At 50.4% G+C, this 24152-nt stretch overlaps 6 protein-coding genes across 6 annotated transcripts; 3 read left to right on the top strand and 3 right to left on the bottom strand.

The window, feature by feature from the left end:
* Positions 1–267: 267 nt before the first annotated feature.
* Positions 268–1956, top strand: EsH8_X_000181 (uncharacterized protein; the record flags this gene model as incomplete). The annotated part of the gene is made up of 3 exons (XM_083274269.1): positions 268–508; positions 638–1376; positions 1476–1956. The coding sequence occupies 3 exons, from the start codon at positions 268–270 to the stop codon at positions 1954–1956; spliced, it is 1461 nt and encodes a 486-aa protein (XP_083119661.1).
* Positions 1957–2445: 489 nt separating this feature from the next.
* EsH8_X_000180 (uncharacterized protein) lies at positions 2446–3366 on the bottom strand (the record flags this gene model as incomplete). Its single annotated transcript, XM_083274268.1, has 1 exon — positions 2446–3366. The coding sequence occupies one exon, from the start codon at positions 3364–3366 to the stop codon at positions 2446–2448; it is 921 nt and encodes a 306-aa protein (XP_083119660.1).
* Positions 3367–8160: 4794 nt separating this feature from the next.
* On the top strand, positions 8161–12802 carry EsH8_X_000179 (uncharacterized protein; the record flags this gene model as incomplete). Its single annotated transcript, XM_083274267.1, has 9 exons — positions 8161–8302; positions 8593–8676; positions 8840–8850; positions 8897–8970; positions 9018–9309; positions 9363–9680; positions 9728–9902; positions 9952–9978; positions 10029–12802. The coding sequence occupies 9 exons, from the start codon at positions 8161–8163 to the stop codon at positions 12800–12802; spliced, it is 3897 nt and encodes a 1298-aa protein (XP_083119659.1).
* A 1578-nt stretch (positions 12803–14380) lies between these two features.
* EsH8_X_000178 (uncharacterized protein) lies at positions 14381–16237 on the bottom strand (the record flags this gene model as incomplete). The annotated part of the gene is made up of 2 exons (XM_083274266.1): positions 14381–15109; positions 15164–16237. 2 exons carry the CDS (start codon positions 16235–16237, stop codon positions 14381–14383), a joined length of 1803 nt encoding a protein of 600 aa, XP_083119658.1.
* A 1000-nt stretch (positions 16238–17237) lies between these two features.
* On the bottom strand, positions 17238–18173 carry EsH8_X_000177 (MBL fold metallo-hydrolase; the record flags this gene model as incomplete). Its single annotated transcript, XM_083274265.1, has 1 exon — positions 17238–18173. One exon carries the CDS (start codon positions 18171–18173, stop codon positions 17238–17240), a length of 936 nt encoding a protein of 311 aa, XP_083119657.1.
* Positions 18174–18837: 664 nt separating this feature from the next.
* EsH8_X_000176 (aromatic alcohol reductase) lies at positions 18838–19752 on the top strand (the record flags this gene model as incomplete). The annotated part of the gene is made up of 1 exon (XM_083274264.1): positions 18838–19752. The coding sequence occupies one exon, from the start codon at positions 18838–18840 to the stop codon at positions 19750–19752; it is 915 nt and encodes a 304-aa protein (XP_083119656.1).
* Positions 19753–24152: the final 4400 nt, after the last annotated feature.

The raw sequence follows: 24152 nt of genomic DNA, 5'->3' as shown, positions 1-24152 counted from the left end.
GAGTGATCTAATTAGGGCAGCCCTTTTTTTTTTTTTTTGCCTTTTCTTACCCCAGACGTCGACACGGCGCTAGCTCCCGTAGGCCCTGATTCAGAGGAGAGGAAGCAAACCCCGCTCCAACTCAAATTGTCGCCCGCATTCGACCTCTTATCGCGGCTGATAGTCAGCAACACCAACCCACCCTCTGCCACATCTCGTACCGGTACTCACCAGCCCGAGAACAAGACGAAGCAAAATTTAGTGAAAAAAACTGCTCGGTCCTCCACCATGGTGTTGACCGTCCTCACCGACGACCAGATCAAGGAGATCCTGGCCGGCCTGACGGCCGACGAGTTCGAGGGCTTCAGGAAGACGCTCTCGACGGCGCTCCACGAGTACTCGACCAACACGCACAGCATCGAGGATGGCACCTACCACCAGCCGGACCGCGTCTCGACCGAGAACCTCAAGACGGGCGCGACGACCCTGTATATGCCCTCGGTCGGTCCCCAGGGCATGGGGTGCAAAGGTCGGTCCTCACTACAGCTGCCGCCGGCTCTCCCTTCCACTCTCACTCCATCTCTCACTCTATCTCTCACTCCGTCTCTCACTCCGTCTCTCACTCTCACTCTGACACGCCGCTGACCCTCACCTGCAGTCGTGACCCTCAGCTCCAGCTGCGCCGCCGGGGACACCTCCAAGACCGCCATCCAGCCCACCGGCGCCGTGACGCTGCTCTCGCCCGAGGGCCAGCCCGTCGGCTTCCTCCACGCCAAGACGCTGACGGCCTTCCGCACCGCGCTCTCGTCCACCTGCCTCCTCGCCCGCCGCGCCCACGTCAAGACGGTGACGTGCTTCGGCGTCGGCCTGCAGGCCTACTGGCACGTGCGCCTCGCCCTGCTCGTCCGCGGCGAGACCATCCGCCACGTCAACATCATCAACCGCCGCTTCTCCGACCAGGCCCAGTGCTTCCTCAAGCAGTTCTACCGCGTGCCCGCCCACATCAAGGAGCGCGAGGGCTGGGCCGAGACCACCTTCAGCATCCTGACCCCGGGCTACGGCGAGTTCAAGCGCCTGCAGCGCGACCAGATCCGCGACGCCGACGTCCTCTACTGCTGCACGCCCTCCACCGAGGACCTGTTCGACGCCGAGGTGCTGACGAGCCACGAGGGCCGCCGCAAGGGCCGCCTCATCGCCGCCATCGGGAGCTACACGCCCCAGATGCGCGAGCTGCCCGAGGGCCTGCTGGTCCAGGCCACCAAGCACGAGAAGGCCCACTGGCACTTTCACAAGCACGCGCCCGAGGGCGGCGTCATCGTCGTCGACACGCTCGACGGCGCGTTGAAGGAGGCCGGCGAGGTGATTGCTGCCGGGCTGCAGCCGACGCAGCTTGTCGAGTGAGTTTGGCCCCTGACACCCCTGAGGAAATCGATACCCGGCCCCCCACCGCTTCGGGCCGGGGGGTTCGTCTGAAGTTCTTACTGACATCTAACCAGGCTCGGCGAGCTGATCATGCTGCGTCGCATGCAGCAGGAGGAAGACGGTACCGAGCCCGACGCCGAGACGGCGAGCATCGCGCCCTCGGAGCTCGACAAGCTCGACTTCTCGGGCACGCCGTCCATCAAGTCGGCCTTCACCTCCTCCTCGGACGGCGCGTCCGTGTCGGACTCGCGGTCGTCCCTCAGCAAGGACTCGCGGTCCTCCTTCAGCAAGGACTCGCGATCGTCCTTCAGCAAGGACTCGGCGACGACGCGCAGCAGCAGCAGCAACCGCAGCAGCAGCAAGGGCCCGCGCCGCACCTCGAGCCAGCGGTCGCACGACAAGCGCAAGAAGGAGGACGCCCTGGTGCGGTGGCTGCGCGACGGCACCGTCATCTACAAGAGCGTCGGGCTGGGGCTCATGGACCTGGCCGTCGGGATGCACATGGTCCAGCTCGCGCGGGAGAAGGGCATCGGCACCCAGGTCGAGGGGTTCTGAGGGGGTTTTGAGGGGGTGGTTTAGACATGGGATGGTAAAGGGAGGGGTTTTGGCGGTGCGGTCGCCGCCGCAGGAGTTCTTTTGCACGATGGTTGGGCCGGGCTTGGGTCGGTATCACCACGGGATATGTTGATGAGTTTGCTTTCTGGAAATATCAGGGGCTACGACGGACTCTGCCTCGCCAAACTTTCTTGGATTATAGAAGAGGCAGGGGTGCAAGGCTAGAACGTAATTGAAAGATCAGATCAGTCGGGTTTCTGCAATTCGTGTCTGCACGCAGCATGTCGCATCCCATTCATGCAGGGCCAAATAATGAGAAATGCCTACCGCGTACTTCTATGTATAGACTGCAACGCTAAAGAAAATAACTTGTCGTAAATGTCGCGTGATACCCCAGTATTACCCAATGTCAAAAATTTCCCGTTTTGATAAGATTTGTTTACCACATGTGCGTCTGAGATGGAATGCGCCGGCAACCCCCGCGAGCGCCTAAGTTGCAGCCCATCGATCGCCAATCTTGAGTCTCTTGATCGTCTTCCGTGAATCTCCGTCTTCGCCTTCGCCCTCGGCCTTGCGCTTTTTCGCAGCCTCCTCGGCTTTCTTCTTTTTCATCTCACGCTGTTTCTTCAACACTTCGGCCCTCCTCTGCTTGCGGGCCAGCTCTGCAAGCGCATCTGCTTCAATTCGACCTTGGGGGTCAAGATCCGACTTGCTCTTGCGCCAGATGTATTGGGCAACGATGCTCTCGGCGGGGATGGAGGCCTCGATGAGAAACTCGTCGTCGATGTAGGGCCTGTCGTCATTTTTCATGCCCAGCAGCCGGAGCAATGGTCGCGCGCGCCACATCCTCTGTACGGCATGATCCCAACCGGGACCGCTGGTTCTGAACTTGATGATTCTAATATCGGAGTAGCCTCTCTTCTCGTACTCACAGGCCACACGACAGACTTTGCTCTGTAACTGAGTCACCGAAAGGAAGGGGCTTGGTTCCCGGCAGGCCCATCGCAGGTGCTTTCTCAAATGTATGTGGAGAAAGATTGGATCGCTTCCGCGGCCCAGCCGAGACTTGATACCCTGGTGCGGCTGTCCGCTATGGATGGCTCGGTACATGAACTCTGGACGCTCAACGCCGCCGACGGTATAGACTTTGAAGGATGTCGAGAGTAGGGCGGTGCCGTTGACGCATCCGACGTTGCGGGAGCCTTTGATGACATCCAGGACGCCCGGGAATGCATTCTTGACTTCGTCGACATGCTCGGGCAGCACCCTAAGAACCCATGGGACGTTCTTGTCCGTGGAGCTCTTCGTCAACCATCCCTTCACTTTGGCGGGCTCCTTGTACCCTGCGATTTTTCGTATGCAAGGGTCGTATCGGGCGACGGTGACTTCTTGGACTGGGACAAGAGCCATGATTTTGAGATGTTCGATTGTGAGATGAAGTGTGATGTTCGTAGTTTCTGATGCGCGTTAAGCAGAGAGCTGATTGTAATTCAGCGGTTTGGAAAGGTAGTTGCGGTGGGAGAGTGAAGATGAAGCAGTTAGCAAGAAGCCTGAGAGGCGAAGAGGAAAAATGAAGCGATGATGGATAGTTTGTGTAATGGAGTGTTGATGAAGTTGAACTCGTCATTGATGAGTGGGAGAGGCAGCTGGTTGAAAAAGCAAGGGTTGAGGTTGATGGGTAAGTTGTGCAGGAAGGCAGTGGTGAAAATAATCAAATTAAAAACCATGAAATATGGAAAGTTATTTGTTGCTGCGTGATTTCCCTATGAATCGCACTAAAAAGAAGACCAAAATCAGACAAGGAAAGAACGAGGCAGCCAAACTGCTGGACTTTGTTCGCTGAGTTGGCCGGGAAGCCGAAGATGATGTGGTTCAGTCAATGTCGATGGGCGGCGGGAGGCAGACTCGGTGCAGCTTTTCCGGGTGAGCTCTTGATGCTGCGCCGGTCATAAACGGTGCACATATCCAACAATCTAAAGGCAGGAACAACGCGGAATATTGGGTAAAACATCGCGTGTACACTGAATCCAGTTTACCAAGTTCTCTCACCATATCATGATAAAAGGGGGTTTAAATGGATCGTTTATATCTCAACCAAATGTAGCTGTTGGTATCACAGGATACCCGTACGGGTGGTAAATCAAAGATCAAAACGAAAGAGCAAAACTGGTACTGTATTCTGTTGTGTCTGTGTGTGTATAAGAGAGAAAGGAAGGTAAGCAGCGGAAGCAGCAGTTGAAAATAGAGCTGCTGGCAGCCCGGGAGGTAGAGTCCCCGGACCCGGCTGCCGCTGCGGCTTCCCGCCGCCTGACCGCCTGCCCATATTCTGGCTGGGTAATCCAACAGTAGCAAAAAGTGTCAGAGCATCAAGACAGATATCCATCTCAATACATCTTGACAGTGTTCTTTTGTGGCATTCAATTATCGAAGAATATTCCATTTTAGTCTTTTTAATACCGTATCCAGTAAGACTCGCTTCCTCCGCCACCATATCTGCGCCGATCTCTCAGTTACCACCCTAAAGACCAACATGGTGGTTCTGCTACCGCCTGCCCCAGTTGATAAAGACGAATATTAGGACTTGACTGAAGAATAACCAACTTAGAATATACAGATAGAACGGCAAGCCAGGCAGCATTTACATTATACACACCTTCCTCAATATTCACTTGCATCTCAAATTATCCACCTCCCCACGTAACTACCAAACCTCCCAAGTTTTCAACATCCTCCCATACCAAACTCACCCTTCAAACTCGTAAACTTTTCTTCACCTTCTGAAAAGAAATCACTTCTTTACCTGAATCTACCTTACTGTATTACTTGCAATAAAAATACCATAAGCCGTATTATTACCAATTGGCAAATTAATACAACCAAGATGAGTGGTTCATCGTCACTCAATCGTGTCAAACACGCTAGCGACCATTGGATGGACGAAAAGCACCGCGCTACTGACTTCACCAAAATGGAAGGTATTCTGTCCGTCTCATCAACTCTTGCAAGGTGGCCACCAAGGACCAGAAGCTCAGCCTCACCCGCGACTGTGGCAACCCATTGCGCTATACGACCACAAGAAGCACAAGACCTGTCAACCGGAAACTGACATCTGTGTCGGCCACGACGTGATTAAAGCACTGATTGACGAGAACGTTCTGGCCGATTGCAACTGCCCAGACAACGCGAAGGTATCGAAAGACGCAACCCCACATCAAATCCTCTCCCACATCGCCTACCACCACAGCCCAGACCACTGGACCCATTGCTTCGCCTGCGGCGACGAGGATGTGGCCACTCACACTTTCCGAGACAATGTCATCCAATGTCAACAGGTGCGCGGTCGCTTCCAGACAATGAAGGGTCTTCAGCCTATTCCGGCCGCTATGTGCATGAAGTGTCATACGGTTTGGGACGTCACCAACAGTGCTGACGGATGGGGCTCTGAATAGAGTTTCCTGTTGTTGCTTGCCTAAGGTAGTACCAGACTTCAGGCCGCATCTAATTCACAGGAAACCTTGGAAGGTAGCTTTCTCCGAAACCATAGGCATACTGTTTATATCTGACCGGCCAAAACTTCCCACGTCTTCTTCACGCTGCAAACAATTCGGATCATCAGACAGAACACCAGGTACTCGTCCATTCTGATTAATTACGCGCGTAAACAAACTGAACAGCGACTCAACGCACCACTATCCTGCGTTGCCACAACTCATCACTTATTCTCCACTGAGGCATTGAAAGTCACAGCCTTCTAGCCCCGAGTAAGACAGAGAGCATACCAAGATGGATCCTTTCAATAAGTTGTCGGCAGAGCTTTGTGTGGAGATCATCGTGCTGGTCCGTTCCAGACGCACTACTTTGCAGCTCATCCAGGCCTCGCCTGCCATGCTTAGACAATACGTCGCGTCGAAACAATACATCATAAGGACGGTGCTTGCCTCCGACCTAGATGATGAGATGATTCAAGACGCTATGGCAATAATTCTTTTTCCTTTACAGGATATGAGCGACGAGTCAGTGTCATTAATTAGCCGCCATTGTCACTCCTGGGCAGCGCAACAACTCCGCGATCCGCTCCGCAAACCTTTAAAAAAACGGAATCGTAAATTGATCGACAAGCTTGACAGATTATATGGGCGACTGTTACTTTTTATCGAGGACTATCTTACCAAGGCTACTGCTGTCTTCGCGCCCCGGGAGTATATTTGTCTTCCTGATTTATCATCAATTAAAGGTCAGCTGAGATTCCAAGGCCGTCCAGTCAGTACTAGGTTTGACACGGCTAAGCTTACGCAGCCAGAAAGAAAGCGATTGCTACGACCCTTCCTGCGGTATCAGCTCAAATGTATGATTTATCGAAGTGAGGATTGGGATATTATCGATCGTTACGGGAAAAATTTGTCCCAGTACGGGGGCCAGAGTTTTCAGCCGATAGACCAAGAAGCCATTCATTGTGTTGGCGCATACCTAGAGTCCCTCTACGGGGCCATGTTCGCACAATGCAATGATGCATGGCTAACGGAAACCACTCCAGAGCCTACTTTATTACTTACCCGTTGTTTGATATTCCCAGATAGCCTCTACCTCAACCCTAGCGGCTATGCCTTCAACATGGGCCATGAGGACGAGACCCCAAACCTGGCGCGCCATGGATTCGACCTTGTCACAGTATTACTTCGATACGGCACAGCTGGACGGCATAGGCGGCACCGCCTCCGGGACTGGCTTATAAACGAGGACTCCTCCTTCGATTGGGGGCTCCTGGACGACCTCTATCCACACTACAGTAAGGATCATGTGAAGGACGAGGATGATCAAATGCTCCCAGGCATGTATCGGATGCTTTACCCTCGTATTTCAGGCTCCTCTGAAGAGCACATAAAACTGTACCGACAACGAGCATGGGTATTTTTCGATGACGCCCGATTCTACCCATCGTCCGGTAAAAGACCACATTTTCCGACTTGGCAGAAGTTTGAAAGTGAACTGTCTCGCGATATGAGAATGGATCCGGGATGGTTCCCGGTTCCAGAGCATGCCACTTATCAGCGTCGATCAAGATCTTCCGATGACAGAAAGATGGACAACTCTGAAGATGTAGAGGTGGAGAAAGAGTGCAAAGATTTACTGCCTAGCCTCGTAGACGAGATATATCTACCGACCCTGAATCCGCTGTGGAATTAAGGGGAGCATCCGGCTGAAGGAGGGAGACGGTTTTGGTTCCCTTCTCTCCCAAGAAGCGTGGGCGTAAACAGGCTGCGCTCTCTGAGTAGGAGTGATAAGTACCGAGTCTGGAGATTGTCCAGGTAGCGTGTTAGTCGCAGTGTGCGTTCAGAAATCTGTATAATTCTTTAGTAACAAGATTGACTGTAAGAAGGAGAGGCTTGAGTTGAATTTCTTTCTACCTAAATAAATTCACTCATCAGTACAGAGATTTGCATATTTTGTGTCCACGCTTTGACTCCTCGAATTCCCTCTGCGCGCAGACCAGTTGGTCTTGGCGCCTACCCGGTACGAGGCAAAGAAAGCTGAGGTACTTATAGCCGGCTGATAGTATAATCGCGGTGAAAAATAGTCTCTTAACACCTGGGTACAGTCAATCACCTCTTTGATGATCTCTTTGCATTCAGTCTAAGGGCGAATGAGTAATCAGCCAAAACGGCTTCGTGTAGTTATCTAGTTCCCATTACGTGAATATGGATCAGTTTGAGGACGATCCCACGTCCCTTTTGCCTGCGTCTCGGCGGACTAAGGAGGACGACTTGGTAGCGCCCGCCTTTTTCTCCCATTCTCGATCCTGTTGATGTTGAGTTCCATCGGGTCCGACTGGCTGCCATTAACCATGTAGGTCTACGTCGGCTGGCTGACATCCATAACTGGCTGTAGACTGCAGGTCGGCCCATACCACCGCGTCCGCTCCACCCGTAGCGCCTGCTCAACCGCAAGATCGTAATCACTAAGAAGCTAGACCTGCACCTTATATAGACAACTGATCACATCTTCATGAAGCCACTATTTCGATTCCCCTCAAACCGCGCTTTTAGGCGAGGTGATTCTATAATACTACAGGGAGCTCCGCCTCAGCCAGCACAACAACCCCGCGTCGCAGCTACGTCTCGTTAGAACGAATACGGCTCCTTTCTCTAGCACAACTTTACCTGGCTGGCCAGCCCGACCGTTTATATCGATGTCGTCCTGGCGGCAATGCAGGTCGCTCTTGCGACAGAGGGTCTCCAGAGCAATAGAGCCTTCCAGTCGGCCTCGTACGGCTTTGCCATCTTCGCCATTTTGGGGCCTCTGGCCGCTGCAGGTCTGGTCATGGTCGAGTTGTGCCACATGTTCATCGGTAATTGGATTGCCACACTACGCTACTGTAGGAGGAAGTTCGAAAGAATGGAGGTCGATAAAAGTTTCAGGCGGTGTAATACACTGCGCCACAGTATCACAGCATTAGGCAACATCCAGCCCCTCACCGAAAAAGCGCACCATGTCAGCCAATCTGTCCCCGTGATCTGCTCAACCCAGAGGTCGCTTAGCAGCCTCCACATTTCCGTACGCATTGCCCTCCCATCTTTCTGACCGTCCTAATCAACTTCTTCTCCACTCGTCGCATGTTGAATACTGACAAGCACCCAGAACGAGCCATTCTCTCGTACCCATTGCCACCCCACTTGATGCGACGGTTTGCCAACGTAAGCTTCAATGGCCACGCCAGCTGCGGTGATCGGAAAAATGGATGGGATGAAATCTGGTGTATTGCTTTTCCTGGCTTTCATCGCTGCTGGCATATACTTGTGGTTGTCGATGAAGTCTAAGCAATCCTCAACCCCGCGGCTACAACCTAAAGCTGTACTGGAGCGCTCTGCTGAGACATTGCTGCCAGAGACAGATGAGGTTTGTCAGCCCGACCGTTAACTACTAGGATGCTAACGCCGCACAGAAACGTGTTCGACCGCCTCTTGAAGTACTCTATCCTAAGCTGACCGACTCTACTACTGACGATGTCGATGTTGAGTAAGTGTCTGAATGCTGCCTCGGGAATACCAGCCTAACCAATGCAGCATCATTGCCGTGCACGGCCTCGGGTCATACGTGGATTGGTCCTGGACCTGGAAGGGTGCCGGAGAGCACGTCAACTGGCTTCAAGACCCCAAAATGCTGCCCGCCAAGGTACCCAAGTCGCGGATTATGGCTTACAACTACGAGTCAAGGTGGCATGCAGACGCCCCGAAAACGCGCCTTCAGCTCTGCGGCGAGGAGCTTATACACGCTATTCACCTATTCCGCCGCGGCACCTCCAAGCGTCCACTTGTCTTCGTCGGCCATAGTCTGGGTGGAAATGTCATCGTCCATGTGAGCTTATATGATCGTCCTTGCAATGTGCTTAGCTGACTTGCGATGTTGAGGCCCTTTTATATGCTAGCGACAGGAAAGAGTATAGGTACTTGTTGGAGGCGACGGCAGGCGTTGTGTTGCTAGGAACGCCTCTTCGCGGCACGAAATGGCAACCCCTTCTCGACTCCCTCGCTCAGCTGATGGGACCAGCAGGGTCGCATCGCGGAATCACCAAGGAGCTCGGGTTCGATGGGCTTGAGCTGCAGGATAGACTGCATCGCTTCTGCCGGCTTCGAAATACCCTGTCAATACCTGTCTCTTGTTTCTTTGAGCTCTTCGAAACGGACTGCGGGAGCAGGTTTGGACTGAGCGGAGTGGCAAAAGGAATGGTATGTGTGATCCGGCCAATCTTAAGAACCTACTCTCACATACTCAGGTCGTAGAAGAGGCATCCGCTTGCATCCCGGGTCTCGACAGATATGCCCTTCAGGCGGATCACTTGAAGATTAATAAGTACTGCGGTCCAACAGATCGTAGATATCTGAGTGTCTCGGGGGTGATAGTCGAGATGTGCGCCAATGCGAACGACGTCGTCAAGCGTCGGCATGACCGCAAGTGATCTTTCTCCCTACTCTTTACTTTCTTCTAACCGTTTCATAGCAAGGGATATCATTACTGACACTTTTTGTAAATTCCACCATCACCTTTATCATTGAAATTACTGACAGACTGCCCAGATGCACTGAAGCAGAAGCCCGACTCTGGTGCCTGTTTACGTGACCTCTTCGTGACCGACCCGCTTGACGACAGGAAGGCATTGAAACGCAAGAAAGGAGACCGTGCTCGTGGCACCTGCGAGTGGATTCTTGGCACCGAAGAGCTTACCACCTGGCTCGGCTCCGGTCGTACAGACTGCTTAGAGGGCCCGTCGACTCAGGTTCTTTGGCTTCATGGTAACCCAGGAACAGGAAAGTCCACCACGGCGATCTTCCTTACTGAGGAGCTATCGAAAACATTTGCTACCACAGACTGGAAAACTTTGGCATACTTTTTCTGCGACTCTGGATTCGACACGCGGAAGACGGCCACGTCAATCGTCAGGGGGCTTCTCCTCCAACTCGTCCAGCAGCACCCACAGCTTCTCGATCATGTCATACCAAAGTATAATGAGCGTGGAACTAAACTGTTCAATTCATTTGACGCTCTATGGACAGTCTTTATGAATGTAGCGGCGGACAAAAGCACGGGCGTAAAATACTGCGTTATTGATGCGCTGGATGAGTGCGATCGGGAATCTCAAGTCACCCTTTTACAACAGCTCAAAGAAACATTTCAAAGCCAGAAGGGACCCGCCAATGTCCGGATTCTGGTCACCAGTCGGCCGTATCCCGAGATACGCCAACACATAGGAGAGTTTGCAAACAAGGACCTAGCTTCCTACCATGAGGCAAAGCAAGACATTGCAAAATGCATTAAGGAAAGAACAGCAGAGCTAGCCAAGACCAAAAACTACACAAACAAGGTCCGAATACAGGTTAGCAATATCTTGAGAGAGAAAGCTGACGGTACTTTCCTCTGGGTTGGATTGGCCTGTAAGGAACTTGAGGATATCCCTTCGAAAGATGCTGTGCGAGTGTTGGAAAGCATTCCCAGAGGACTTACTTCTCTTTACAAGAGGCTTCTTGATACAGCCTTGGAACAGAGTACTGGAACCGACGGGGTTCGACGTATTCTGAACTCTGTTGCCGTTTGTATACGGCCACTGAGTATGTTAGAACTCTCTGAAGCTTGTCAACTTCACTTGGACGAGGACGACGAACAGACCCGGCTACAGTTCACACGAGATCAAATCGAGTCCTGTCGGCTCATGGTAATCGTCCAGGAAGATAAGGTACTTTTGCTACATCAGTCAGTAAAGGACTTTCTGACTGGGGCCGAAGCCGGTCATTTCATTAACGACCTTAAGGCACACGCCGATCTTGCTTACAGTTGCGTGGATACCCTCATCAAGAATTTCCATGATGAGAAGTATTTATATAGTCCCTTGTCGGACTATGCAATTGAACATTGGCCAAATCATGGACACATGGCGAAGTCAGAATTTGAGGTTAAAGAGTCACAAGTAGAGTTCTTCGAAATAAGGTCCAACTGTTGTCATAACTGGCTAAGAGCATATTCCGTTCGTTACCCTTATAGAAGGATGGGAAGCAAATCGTCGATTTTGCATGTGGCTGCGGAGTGGGGGATTCCCGCATTAGTGGCATATGTCTCTCGGTCAAAGAATGAAAGATATAACGCAGGAGATATTATCAAACTACTTAACGATAAGGATAGATGGGATAGAACGCCAATGGAGAGAGCAGCCGGATCGAAGAGTCTAAGAGTTATATCTCTACTCTTAGATTTGGGAGGAGATATGTCTGCGCAAGTAGTAGAGGCTGCAGCAAGAAACGAAAACAAGGGCAAGGAAGTTATGGCACTATTGCTTAACCAGCGAGGCGACCAGATCACTATTACCAAAGAGGTAGTAGAGGCTGCAGCAGAAAACCATAACAAAGACAAGGGTAAAGAAGTTATAACACTACTTCTTAACTGGCAAGGCAACCAGGCCACTGTCACTAAGGAGATAGTATCTACTATTGCTAGGAGGTTTGATAAAGAAGTTATGGCACTATTACTTGATCACCAAGGCGACCAGATCAATATTACTGAGGAAGTGGTAAAGGCTGCAGCAGGAAATGAAGAGAATGGCGAGGAAGTTATGGCACTACTTCTTGACCAGCGAGGCGACCAGATCACTATTACTGAGGAGGTAGTAAAGGCTGCAGCAGAAAACATATTTAATGGCGAAAAAGTCATGAAATTACTTCTCAACCGACGGGGAGACCAAATCACTATTACTGAAGAAATAGTAAAGGCTGCAGCAGGAAATGAAGAGAATGGCAAGGAAGTTATAGCACTACTTCTTGACCAGCGAGGCGACCAGATCACTATTACTGAGGAGGTGGTAAAGGCTGCAGTAGAAACCCTATCTAGTGGCGAAAAAGTCATAGAATTGCTTCTTAACGAGCGAGGCGACGAGATCACTATTACTGAGGAGGTGGTAAAGGCTGCAGCAGAAAAAATGTTTAATGGCGAAAAAGTCATGGAATTACTTCTCAACCGACGGGGTGACCAAATCACTATTACTGAAGATGTGGTAAAGGCTGCAGCAGGAAACTGGCTGGATGGAAAAGAGATCATGGCACTACTTCTTGAACGGCGAGGCGACCAGATCACCATCACTGAGGAGGTAGTGAAGGCTGCAGTGGGAAACTCGAACGGCAAGGAAGTCATGACACTACTACTTGACCAGCGAGGCGACCAGATCACCATCACTGAGGAGGTGGTAAAGGCGGCAGCGGGAAACCTGCAGAGTGGCAAAGAAATCACGGCACTGCTTTTTGACCGGCTAGGCAACCAGATCAATATCACGGAGGATGTATTCGTAGCTACTACCAAATGTGGTTAGCACACGGTTTTGGACCTCTTGTTATAGCAGACCAGTTGTATCTCTTCCAGGATGCGTCATCCTCTCAACCACGTCAAGGCGAACCGTATCTACCCACACACAACTGTCCGTTATGAATTATCAAACCAGGTATATGAATCTCAGAATGTGATGTTGAACCTTGAATCACATTTGAAGAAGAGAGCGGGAGAGGAGAACTTTGCGAGCGGTAGCTTCCATAGCATATCGATATATCAAACCACCATCACGTCCAATACACGTTGATTAATAAAAAGAGGCTATTTTCTTCACATCAAGGTAGAATGGAGAGAAAATCGCATCCAGCTCTGTGACTTTCGTTCATTTTTAATAATGTGGAAAGCAATAAATTACCGCCGTATCTCATTTATTGTAAGTGGGCGTCAGTACAAGCATTGTGGAGTAGAGACAATCAGAGGAAAGTAGTGGGAATTCGCCTACTTGATAAAAGTGAATCACAGGCTTGCGAGGAGAAAGATGGCTTTTGTAGGTCTTCTTGAAACGACCCAACAACCGTCACAGGGTAGGCCTGGTTGGGCATCGGCGTTCCCGGGGCCCAGGACTAGTGGGCTCTCAGTTCTGCCGTGGCTGGAAGGACCATAAAACGGGGTGCCAAAAGATTCCGCCACCCCGCACTATTTTTCCTTCCTGACAAACCTTCCAAAATACATCCGATCTTCTAATAATGCCAAGGTGAAGTTTATGTGCCCCAGCCTGCTAGTCAAAGTGAATACAGGGGCTTCATACTTCGGGTGCATGGCTGGGACCGGTCAAGTTACCCAAGTCAGGTAATTTGGATGTCCATCTGACAACACGTCATGGCGCGATGATGCTAGCATTAAAAAGTGAATGGAAGGAAGAAAATTCTAATAAATTATATATACCTGTATCGATGGTTTAAAGTCGAAGACTGGCCACCAATTATCACGGCATAGAGTGCTTGTTGGATTACGTGACCAGAATACGGGCAGGCGGTCAGCAGCAGCCGGCCGCGGCAGCGGCCGCAGCAGCGGAGCCCGGGGATTACGTCTCCGGGCCGACAACAGCTATATCTACGATTCCACTGCTGCTGCTGCCAACCTCCTACTTTCTCTTCTACATACCGATTTACAGCTTACGAATATACCATATCGATATTCGGCGAGCTCCAGCCCATGCGGGCAGTCCTGTTGTATACAACAGATACCCTGTGATTCCAACAGTGCTAATAGAGTAACAGTCAAGTAATGCCAGAAAGCAAAGGCCTCAAATAAAACTGTCCTCAAGATACCAAGCCAGTGACTTAAATAATAGTTAAATAACATTTTGGCACAGTCCCGACAGTTACCCGTTGCGGTTTTGGTATGGCAAAGGTACCGTGACATAGAACCGGGCGAATAAGACGGCGAGTAGCAATGGCAAAGCAGAAAGATGGGCAAGATATTGGAAGATATCAACATGGAAATCACTTGCAGTCTCGTGGGGAAACGATCGGGTCAGCTGTAGATCAATTTGTAGTGACGCCACCCCGCAGTCGATGAAATAGTAATGCTACAAATTGAAAATGTGTGTAAGATCACGTCATCTCCTAACCTTCTTCAGTCGTACATAACTCTTGGCCGGATGGTATGTCAACCGTTGTTTTGCCGCGTAGCCCGACAATTCTTCTGGGTTCCTCTGAATCTCGAAATTCCACAGAATCAGACTCAAGAGAACCCGCAACTCAACACGTGCCAGTCTTTTTCCGAAACAGCCCCGCTTGCCCAAGCCAAAGGCTAGCTGAGGCCCGGCGGCGGAATCAAACTCGTAATCCACGTTTACGTCTCTTTCGCCGTTGATTTCGGTCGCCCCGGAGACATCCGAGCGTCTAAGCCAACGCACCGGCTTGAACGCTGCAACATCTTCAGCGTCCCACTCTGGTGCACTGCGGCACTTCTCGCTTCGTCGCGCCTCATCAATTTTATAAGCAGACTTCCGTATGCTGGCTCCCTGCCCGAGGCAGAGTATTTTAGTACCCTTCGGTATGGGGTATCCAAGCAAGACAGTATCGCAGAGAGCTTCGCGCTCGATAAGCGGGACGGTGCCAGCGCAGCGAAGGATCTCTTCAGCAACGGCATCGAGGTAGGGAACTTTGATTTGCATAATCTCCTCGATGGATGGCTGTCTAGACTCCTTGAAAGCGTCGACGTATCCTGACTCCGTAGCTGTGCGGAGATGTGACTGAACTGATGGGTGGTCTGCAAGCAGTTTGAGCCCCCAGAGCATCGTGGTGCTGGTTGTATCGTGACCTGCCAGAATAAAGCCAAACAACTGGTGTTTTGCCGTTAGCCTGTCGTATGGTTGCCCATGAATCCAAGGACTTACCTCGTCTTGCAGCATAGGAGAGAAAACTTCAGGCATTCTCTTTTCATCTTGAGCCAATTTCCTTTCTCTCTGCACCATCAAGTCCACAGCTGAATGCGTCCATGAACCGTCGTCATCATGCGGCTTCTCCGAGGCCTTTTTCAATTCCTCAGTGATGAAAAGATTTTTCAGCCGCACCGTCCGGGCAAGCGAGGGAAACTTTTCGATGAATTTCCACTTCCACACTGGCAAAATCGACCCTTGCAGTCTCTCGATATTGATAGCCATGTCAAGTATAGCTTGTGTGACGTCATCGAACTTGACCGAAGGGAACTCGATAGGGTCATCAAGATTACCGCCTCCTCTGAGTTCACTGACTTGCGCAGTAGTGAGGCCATATATGAGGTCTAGTACTGGCTTGGTTGCGTTGTGTGGAAATTCCTTGCCAAAAGAGAAAGCCGTTACTGCGTCTAGAGCCGCATAAAGCATGTCCTGCCCAGCACTGAACGGACGACCGTCGGCTATGCGGGCCTTTTCGTGCCAAAGGTTAATCAAGTGAAGAACATTGGCATAGATTGCCGGCCCGGCCGCGTTCTGCAGAAAAGGGGGCGACATGAGGTCCTGGAGCAGCCGACGGTGCGCCTTCCACTTATCATCGAGGCCGAATGTTATGTGATTCAGTGGTATGGGACCCTTGAACAGGTCTGCCGTCAAAGATCCGCGGCCGAACTCTCTGTGACGCATGCACACATCCTGAGCCTCGCGGAAGTCACTGAGAAGCAGAATTGGGGGTCCCAGGGGCTGGATGAAGATCTGACATAAGGGCGAGTCATGTTGAGCGGCCTGTTCATGAAACCAAGCGGAAGCATCGCCTGTCTTGGAAACAACGGCAACCAGGTCTGGAAGGTCTCCGAGAATTCTTCGAGTGGCTTTTGGGCTGTACGGAATGCCCGGGATAGCTTTCGGCAGCGCTTTCTTATAGAGGTTGAGTAGCAGGTATGCCAAAAAGGTGGCCGCCAAGAAGAAAAGCGTCGTAAGAGCAGTGCTGCTCTTGGTGTTGAGATACAAGGTGACGAATGAGTCGATGAATGCCATTGTGAGATTGGATTCCGAATTTTAGAGAAAGGAGAGATGAGGATACCTATTTTGGAGTGGTTGGGTAAACTATTTTATAAATTCTAACCCCATACTCCAGCATCTGGGCTACAATGGTTCTAGTCAATGGTGGTCAATGTGTAGATAGGCCGTACACCTACCTCTGAGAGAAGCTAAACATTTACTCTCTCATTGGTCCTTTGCTAGTCAGAATCTCATCTATTAAGGTTTGTCGCTTCAACCTAGACAATCAGAGTTTAAAAACCTTAGTGCGTACTGGGCCTGACAATTGAAATAGAATCGGGGCGCAGTGATACATCCCGTCGGCTCAAGTGGGCGCATAGCTGGGATGGAACTGGGCACCTAAACCAGTCACTATTATTACCACGTGCATCTGACCGTTCAAGCTCTATCAGAAGTCGCGATACCAGGAAGTAGGCAGCAGCAGGGATGATGCAGTCAATTTAAAAATAAAGACGTCAGAGCTCAGAGAGATTGAAAGCGTGTAAGACTGGGGGTTCGTTCTAGTCTTTTAGGGAAGGGTCTTACTGACACAGTCTTTCAGGCAGCCAGGCAGCCGTTACGGATCTGACAGGAGGAAAGGGGTCTGCCCTGTTGGGGAGTACTATCACAATAGAAATGCGCTATAAGTGGTATATGAGGTAGGAAGCGCTAGCTGAATAGTGTACGTCTAGGGATATGGCGAGGTAGTTGTCGCTGAAAACCTGTATCAGTCGTGCTGCTTAGTTATGAGCGTCATTAGCTAACAAGAGGAGTTTCAATTGACCTTAGACGATTGACCTTAAAGTCGACATGCAGGAAAAAACAGCCTCGATAACACCTGACTTTATTGCTTTCTTCAATGTTTCCTTGGGTAGAAGAGCTACGAGGTAACCATTAGTGAATCTGAGATCCCGGTACCCCCAGGGGCTGGGACTGACGCAGTCAGACACTCGGAAAATGTTTTCCGCTAAATAAAAGTTTCATTTGAGGACGGGCCCTACCAACCGACCAACTGCCCACGTCCTGCGTCACTTGTAGACTGCTTAGATATGAACCCAGCGCGACATCCTCCACTTAGAATCCACAAGTTCCATCTCGAGAAGCGAGCCTTCATCGCGTCGTACAACTCGGCCTCACTTCCCGCCTTCTCCAGCTCCTCCTCAAAAGCCTTTATGTAATTCTTTGTGCCGGTCAGCATCGAAATTGCAACCGCTTCATCAGGCTCCGACATGGGATTGAACGTATGCCCAGGCACAACCATCTTCGGCTTCAACGCCTCGATCTGCGCTAGAGCCTTGATCCACCCTTCCCTCTTCTTTTTCGTGTCCGCTTCGCCAAGCCACTGGTGGCAGTCGTCATTGTAGACAATGTCACTCGCGACAACGAGCCCTAGATCCGGTACGTGTAGGAAGGAGTTGGCATGCGTGTCTCCGTGCGGCACATCGTAGACCTTGACGAGGTGGCCATCCAGGTCGATTTCATTCGACAGTGGCAGGGCCACGAACTCGGTCTTTGCCTCAGGGATACCAGTGCCTGCTTCGGTGGGAGGAAACGCTACCTCCCACAGTCCTTGGAGGGTCTGGGGAGAGTACTGCTCCGCGACACCCTCGACAACACTCTTGGTTCCGGTGGCCGTGATACTTGGAAAGGCGGTCTCCAAGACAGGGAGCCCGAGAAAATGGTCTCCGTGTGCATGCGAAGCGACGAAGTACTTCAAGACACAGCCGGGTGGCAGCGTAGACCGAACCCACGTCGCCAACTCGTTTGTCGCGTTGACGCTCGCGGGACAGTCTACGAGGATGGCGGTGGTGGGGGTGTATATAAGCGTGCAGCAGAGCGGTGACCATACGCCCGAGTCCTTGGACGATGGGTCGGGGGAGACCACGGCCGTTGGGATCGGGGGACACACGTAAACTGCGACCTGAATTGTCATATTTGCGGCGGGTTCGATAGTTCGGAATATGTTTGGGTTGAAAAAGCAGACAAATGTGGAATCAGGTGGGGATATCTGCGCCTGTTATCACCATGAGAACGCGTGATGAGGTTGGTACCGCAAGAGCCATAGCCTAGCACAACCGACCTATAACTGCATTCAACAAGCGTCATGATTACTGAACGATATAAAGCCCGAGGGTTGCATGCTGTGGGCGCCTGTAAGAACAATTGATATGTCCTGGTTTGTCATCTTTAATTTGGGAGCATGGCGCGATGAAAAGACGTTGACAGGTCAATCTGGGGCAAATGCGAGATGTAACTATGTAACTAAAATATTACGACGTACAATACGACACAATAACGACAGCTAAGGTAGACATTGGTGTAACGTGTAAGCAGCGCTGAGGGATCTGAGTAAGGTCATGTTCACTAATCTTAAACGCTGTTAATGTTCACTAATCATTAAAATTTAAGCCTGCATTGTTAAGCGATGCTGACATACTAGTGATACCTTCATCATTAGACCATCTAACTCCACGGAATTAAGAAAAGTAAATATAATGGACGGGAATGATCATGATGTGGTCTCTGTTAAATAACAATCTCACAAAAACCCCCCCACCGTTTTCAATCAACCTCTCCGCTCAGCACCAAACTCCATAATGTCGCTGCCCACCATCAAAAACGTGTTAGTCATTGGACCTGGTGGGAATGTTGGCAAGTCAACGGTCAAGGCGCTCCTTGAAGAAAACTTCCTGGTCACTGGGTTGACCCGAGAGTCGTCCTCGGCCACCTTGCCAGAGGGCGTAAGACGCGTCACAAGCGATTTCTCCGAGGCGTCTCTCCTCGAAGCCTTCAAAAACCAGGATGCCGTCATCAGCACAATCTCTAGCGTTCAACCCGGCGGCGATTTGTCTCTCCAAAAGACCCTGGTCGACGCAGCAATCGCGTCTGGAGTCAAGGTCTTCGTGCCCTCCGAGTTCGGGATCGACACTGCGGACCCCACCGCGCAGGAGTACATTCCGTTCCTCGCCGACAAGGCCGAGACGCTCAACTACCTCAAGGAGCGGCAAGCCAAGATCTCGTGGACGGCAGTCGTCACGGGGTCCATGTTCGACTGGGGGTTGAACATCCCAGGATTCGGGGGCTGGAATGTGGCAGCTCGGACTGTCACGATCTTCGACGGCGGCGACATCTCCTTTGAGGCCACGAACCTGGATCAGGTCGGTAAGGCCATCGCCAAGTGCTTGAAGAGGCCTGATCTTACACGAAATCAACACGTTTACGTAAACAGCTTTACCACCACGCAGAATGAGGTTCTAAAGGCACTAGAGAAGGCGACGCAGGATAAGTTTGCGGTATCGCAGGGGTCTGTGGAAGAGCTATGGCGAGGGGGTTTGACGCAGGTGGAACAGGGCCAGCCTCTCGGCGCGGTGGCTATGGTTGCCGGAGCCATATACGGCAAAGGGGGTTTAGCGCATTACTCAGTTACCAAGGGACTTTGGAATGAGAGACTGGGCCTGCCACAGGAAGATCTGGATGAGTTCATTGGCAACTATGTGCGGGAAAAGAAATGAGTTGGCCCTGATGGAAACTGACATCCATGTTCAACGAACACAAGTGGTATTACAATTTGGTCTGGCTATTATAGAACTCGCGTCAATAACATAATAATAGTATGATCAAATATCCGCTCGTCTTCCTTGCTAAAAAAAATTAAAAAGTCCAAGTTCTTTGAAATTGGATGGGTTTCTTGAAAAGTTGCTTATCAATCTTCTACGGTTGTGGCTACCTGACGATGGCTTGTCCTGGCTCTTGTCATACTAACCGCCAGGGCCCGACTCGATGCTGCACATGTGCCAGGCCCAACCCGCTCAGCCGATACACGTCCCGCGACATCAGAGCGACGGGTGATCTGATTGCACCTGATCAATATAGTAGATACGTTGAATTTGAACTCATTTAATGATGGATTCCTAGGCTCAGGATAGCCTCTGTAGGTTGAAGAAAGCTATGTCCCAAGATTCAATCGCATTTCATTCTCAAGGGTGCTCCTTCTCACCTTTGTTCCCGGGTTACTTTCCAGAGAATTTGATCATTTGTCATTGCTTTGAAATCCGTCTTAACGTGGCATTTGAAATGTTGATGGAGCAAACTGAAAAGAGCACAGGGGACGGCCAAGGCAATTTTTGAAAGTGATATTGATGAGCAGTGTTAAAGGTGAAAGTCTATGTAAGGCAATTGTTCTTTGGTGATCTAAAAATGGGTGACAAATGACCTCTGGGGTGGAATTAAAATCAATTTATTTGTACGAGAATATTCGCTCAATTAAGTCGTAGCAACCATTCATTGTTGAATTTAGCCACCACCAAAAACCGCAATGTATGTAAACCAAACCACGCAACTGAGGTCATGCACACATTAATATTATACTTCTCATTCATATCCACCGCTGTATTAATATTGGCGCTTTTGTCCCGGGAGCCTTGATTCTTTTCAACCTCAGCGGATTGTATTCAGTGCTGGACTATACGAAGATTCGCCGAGCTTGCATGTTATTTAGATGGTTCGAAAGGCCACATCTTCGTTTCAACTTTGGCTCCTGGCTTGATGACCCGCTTCCAATCTCTTGGGTTCACTACCTTACCATTCATCATGAGATCATAGCGTCCCTCCATTATGTCTGATCTTACAACCCCGGGGCGTATGATGGCCGAATGAATATGTTCTTCCGTGTCCTACAGTAAGCTCTGTTAGTATAATGGAGTGTAAGGCAGATGGATAAGTAGTACATACGTTCCATGTCTTAACCGTATAATATGGCAGCCATGACACTTTTCCAAACGCATCCACAAAGTGGACTGTGCTATTGTCCTCCTGGTATGGCACTTTGACTTCATGCTCCTGTCGATTTTCTTGCGCTTTTTCTTGCTCTTGCAGCCGCTCTTGTATTTGCGGTTGCTCTTGTTCTTTCTGTCGTGGCTCCTCCTGCTCCAAACTCTGAGGTAGTTGCTGTAGGTACTGTTGAGGTGCTCCGAATGACTCTATTTCGGGCTCCTTTGCTTCAAACACCATTGGTGTCAATCTGATTTGGTCGTCGGATAATGAAGTCCAATCAGCGAGCAACTCGTCCACAACTTTTCCTGTATCGATGTGCGTCTGAACAACACCCGGCGACATACGAACCATATCTAGTTTTGTATGCGGGTAAGAAATCAGAAGCGTGTCTTTGCATGGATCCATAAGCTCGATTGAGGCATTAAGATCGTCGAATGCTCCTACACAAGCCTCTCTGTGAATCTCTGCGTAAGATGAGAAGATCACCTCAAATACCCAAGTGGCAGTTTCCCTGGAAGCGTTCTTCAATGAACTAAGCTGATTATTCGAAGCCTCCCCATAACATTCTTCGGGTTCAACTGCATCTGCTGCTGATTGTGCATCGTTGATCTTCAACAGGGACTGATATGCCGCCTGCACGTAATTCTCTCTCTGTTGGCGTCTCAGAGCCCGATAGATGTCATCATCTTCGTCAGAGGGGTGCTTTTTTGATCTGTGATAGTGTTAGGAAGTGCCAAAACCGAACATGCATTGCCAGATATGAACCCACGAAGTATCACGAGCTGACCTCGACGTCATTATTATTTGTAGGGAAAGCGTCATCGTTTGCAAAATGATTTTGATGAAATTCTTCCCAGCGTCGATCTGATAAAGAAGCCCCCTGCTTGGCGAGCGCCGAAAAGCCCACATCAATTGACCGATGCCGTCCCGGATGTTGATCAGCGCAGCAACCTCGCCATGGATCTTGCGGATCCCCCTTATGACTGACTGGATCTTCCGCATGAGCTTTCGGCGAAACAATTTGTAGCCGTCACGCAAAATACGTCGGATCTCGCTGAGGATGCAAGACAGGTCGGAGATGCCCCGTACGATGTCAGCGACCTCTTTTGGCGCGCCTCGAACAGAACGAATGGCTTTGAAAATTGCCCTCGAGAGCGAGAATCCGGCCTGGGAGATTCCCGCTATGGCGGCAATGATGGACAAAGGATCCATTCGTTATTACTGTCGGATTTAAGTTGTTGATGTGTATCTCGAGAGATGGGACCTTGAGGGTGAGAAAACGCTGCGTTAAAATAGCCTCTCTAGTAGAAGAACCCCCTGGGGGACTGAAAGAAGAGTGTCCCATCTAGAATGCCTGCAGTCTTGTTGAAGCCTCAGTTGTTTGCTCGATAGGATTATCATCACCGAAGCAGGGCGGTCACCAGGCGCAGCGCGGACACGGATGCACATGCATGCACGCGTATCAGCACCGCCTCTCGACGTCAACTAAGGCAGGCATTTCCTGACTGGATTCCAGACCACCAAGCGGGCGCACTTAACGAGGAATCCGATAGGAACTCGAAAAACGAAACTTGCCTAGATAGAATTTCTTCCTTGTAGAAGTTATCTTTTTAGGTTGTCGAGTTTCTTCAATTTGAACATCATTGTATCTCATGAATACAGAATTGGTATGGCGGTAAGCTGCACTTCATCTTCAATTCTGTCCTATCTGTTCATATCTAAATGAGCTGCGAGATAGCTATCCTGTCCTGCGTGCCATGGTGTCCATCTTGAAAAACCATGACGTCAATATATCCCTTCGTGTGTGGCTGGGTTGATGCAAATGGTTAACCATGATAATACCCAACTCTGCCCAAAAAGGGATATTTAAGGCTTTGAACTGAATTGGGAAAAGTGGTTGGTGTAATTTGGCAGCCTCTTGTTGGCCTTACTGCGCACGAGGGGCTTGGGTGTCAAGTTGCACTTGACGGCATATGCAGGCTGCGCTCGCCATGAATGGCGTGTTTTAAGGTCATTTTAGTTCCGGACGCGGGCGATGCTGGCTTGAAGGGCGCTGGCTTTGATCGAATAGATTTGTGCAGATTTCCCCTGCGGTTCGCCATGGTCCTCAGAAGCGCAAAACCTGGTAGGGCCATCGCAAGAATACTTGGCAAACAACGGCGCCAGGTTGCAACCTCCAATATACCAGGAGCATGTATTCATCCACATGCGGAGGAAAGTGCCATGGAAATATATGAACGCAGATACTGTCAAGTTTTGGCCCATGACTTGATTCGACCCCCACGTGATGCGTCTCGGTTAGCCTAACTTGTATGCCCTGTGCGGGGTAGTTGCCGAACTTGTGCTATCTTGTCGAATCCATAACTTGCTCGCCTTGGAATTATCAGCAGCCCGCTCCCTTCCTCATGCACCTCAAAGCCCACCTGCAATATGTTGTCGTCAAGGCAAGGTACTAACGCATGTAACCTAACATATCAACGTTGATAGGTAGCCTGAAGGTAGTCAACAGGTCCTGTGCATATACATAGCGTTTTTCATCTGTATGCGTTGGCTAATGAGGCACGAATTGGTGAGTATCACTCATATCAAAATGGAGGCTTCATGTAGTAATTCATACCACAGCTATGTCCAAATACAACTTTTTCGACAATAATGTGTAGAAGTTCGCATGCGAACATGCCAGCTTTAATTCTTAGTTATACGGCGACCCCTGCTGTGGCTTCAACGTAATGGCCATCGTGATAAGCCGCAACTGGAGCACAGCAGCAGAATTACGGTTCCGCTTTGCGTCACCAATGCCGTTTCTGACGCGACATATTTCTCGCGGAACCATGCTCTGGTCTGCTTTGTGCTTAGAATCCGAAAAGCAAAGACAAAACAAAGTGCACTCGTTCTTGGTGCAAAACTAAGCTGGCTCTAATTCACTGACGGAAAATCCGTATGCTCGCACAGCTCGTGAAACAATCCACCGCAAGGATGGCTAGCTTACTCTGTTCATGCCAACTCCTCCCGAGAGCGCGAACTTGAGGCAACTGGTAATCCACAATGCGTTGGTGCTGATTGAAGTGGGGCAAAGTCAACGTGCTTGACCTGACGACTGCTGTTTGCCTGTGCTAAAATCCAGCTTCTGGAGCGATGC

The sequence above is a fragment of the Colletotrichum jinshuiense genome, chromosome 10, assembly GCF_051148585.1.
Source record: "Colletotrichum jinshuiense chromosome 10, complete sequence".
In the NCBI taxonomy this organism is placed as follows: Eukaryota; Fungi; Ascomycota; class Sordariomycetes; order Glomerellales; family Glomerellaceae; genus Colletotrichum; species Colletotrichum jinshuiense.
Note: the sequence above shows the minus strand (reverse complement) of the source record. Positions and strands in the feature narration are given on the sequence as shown.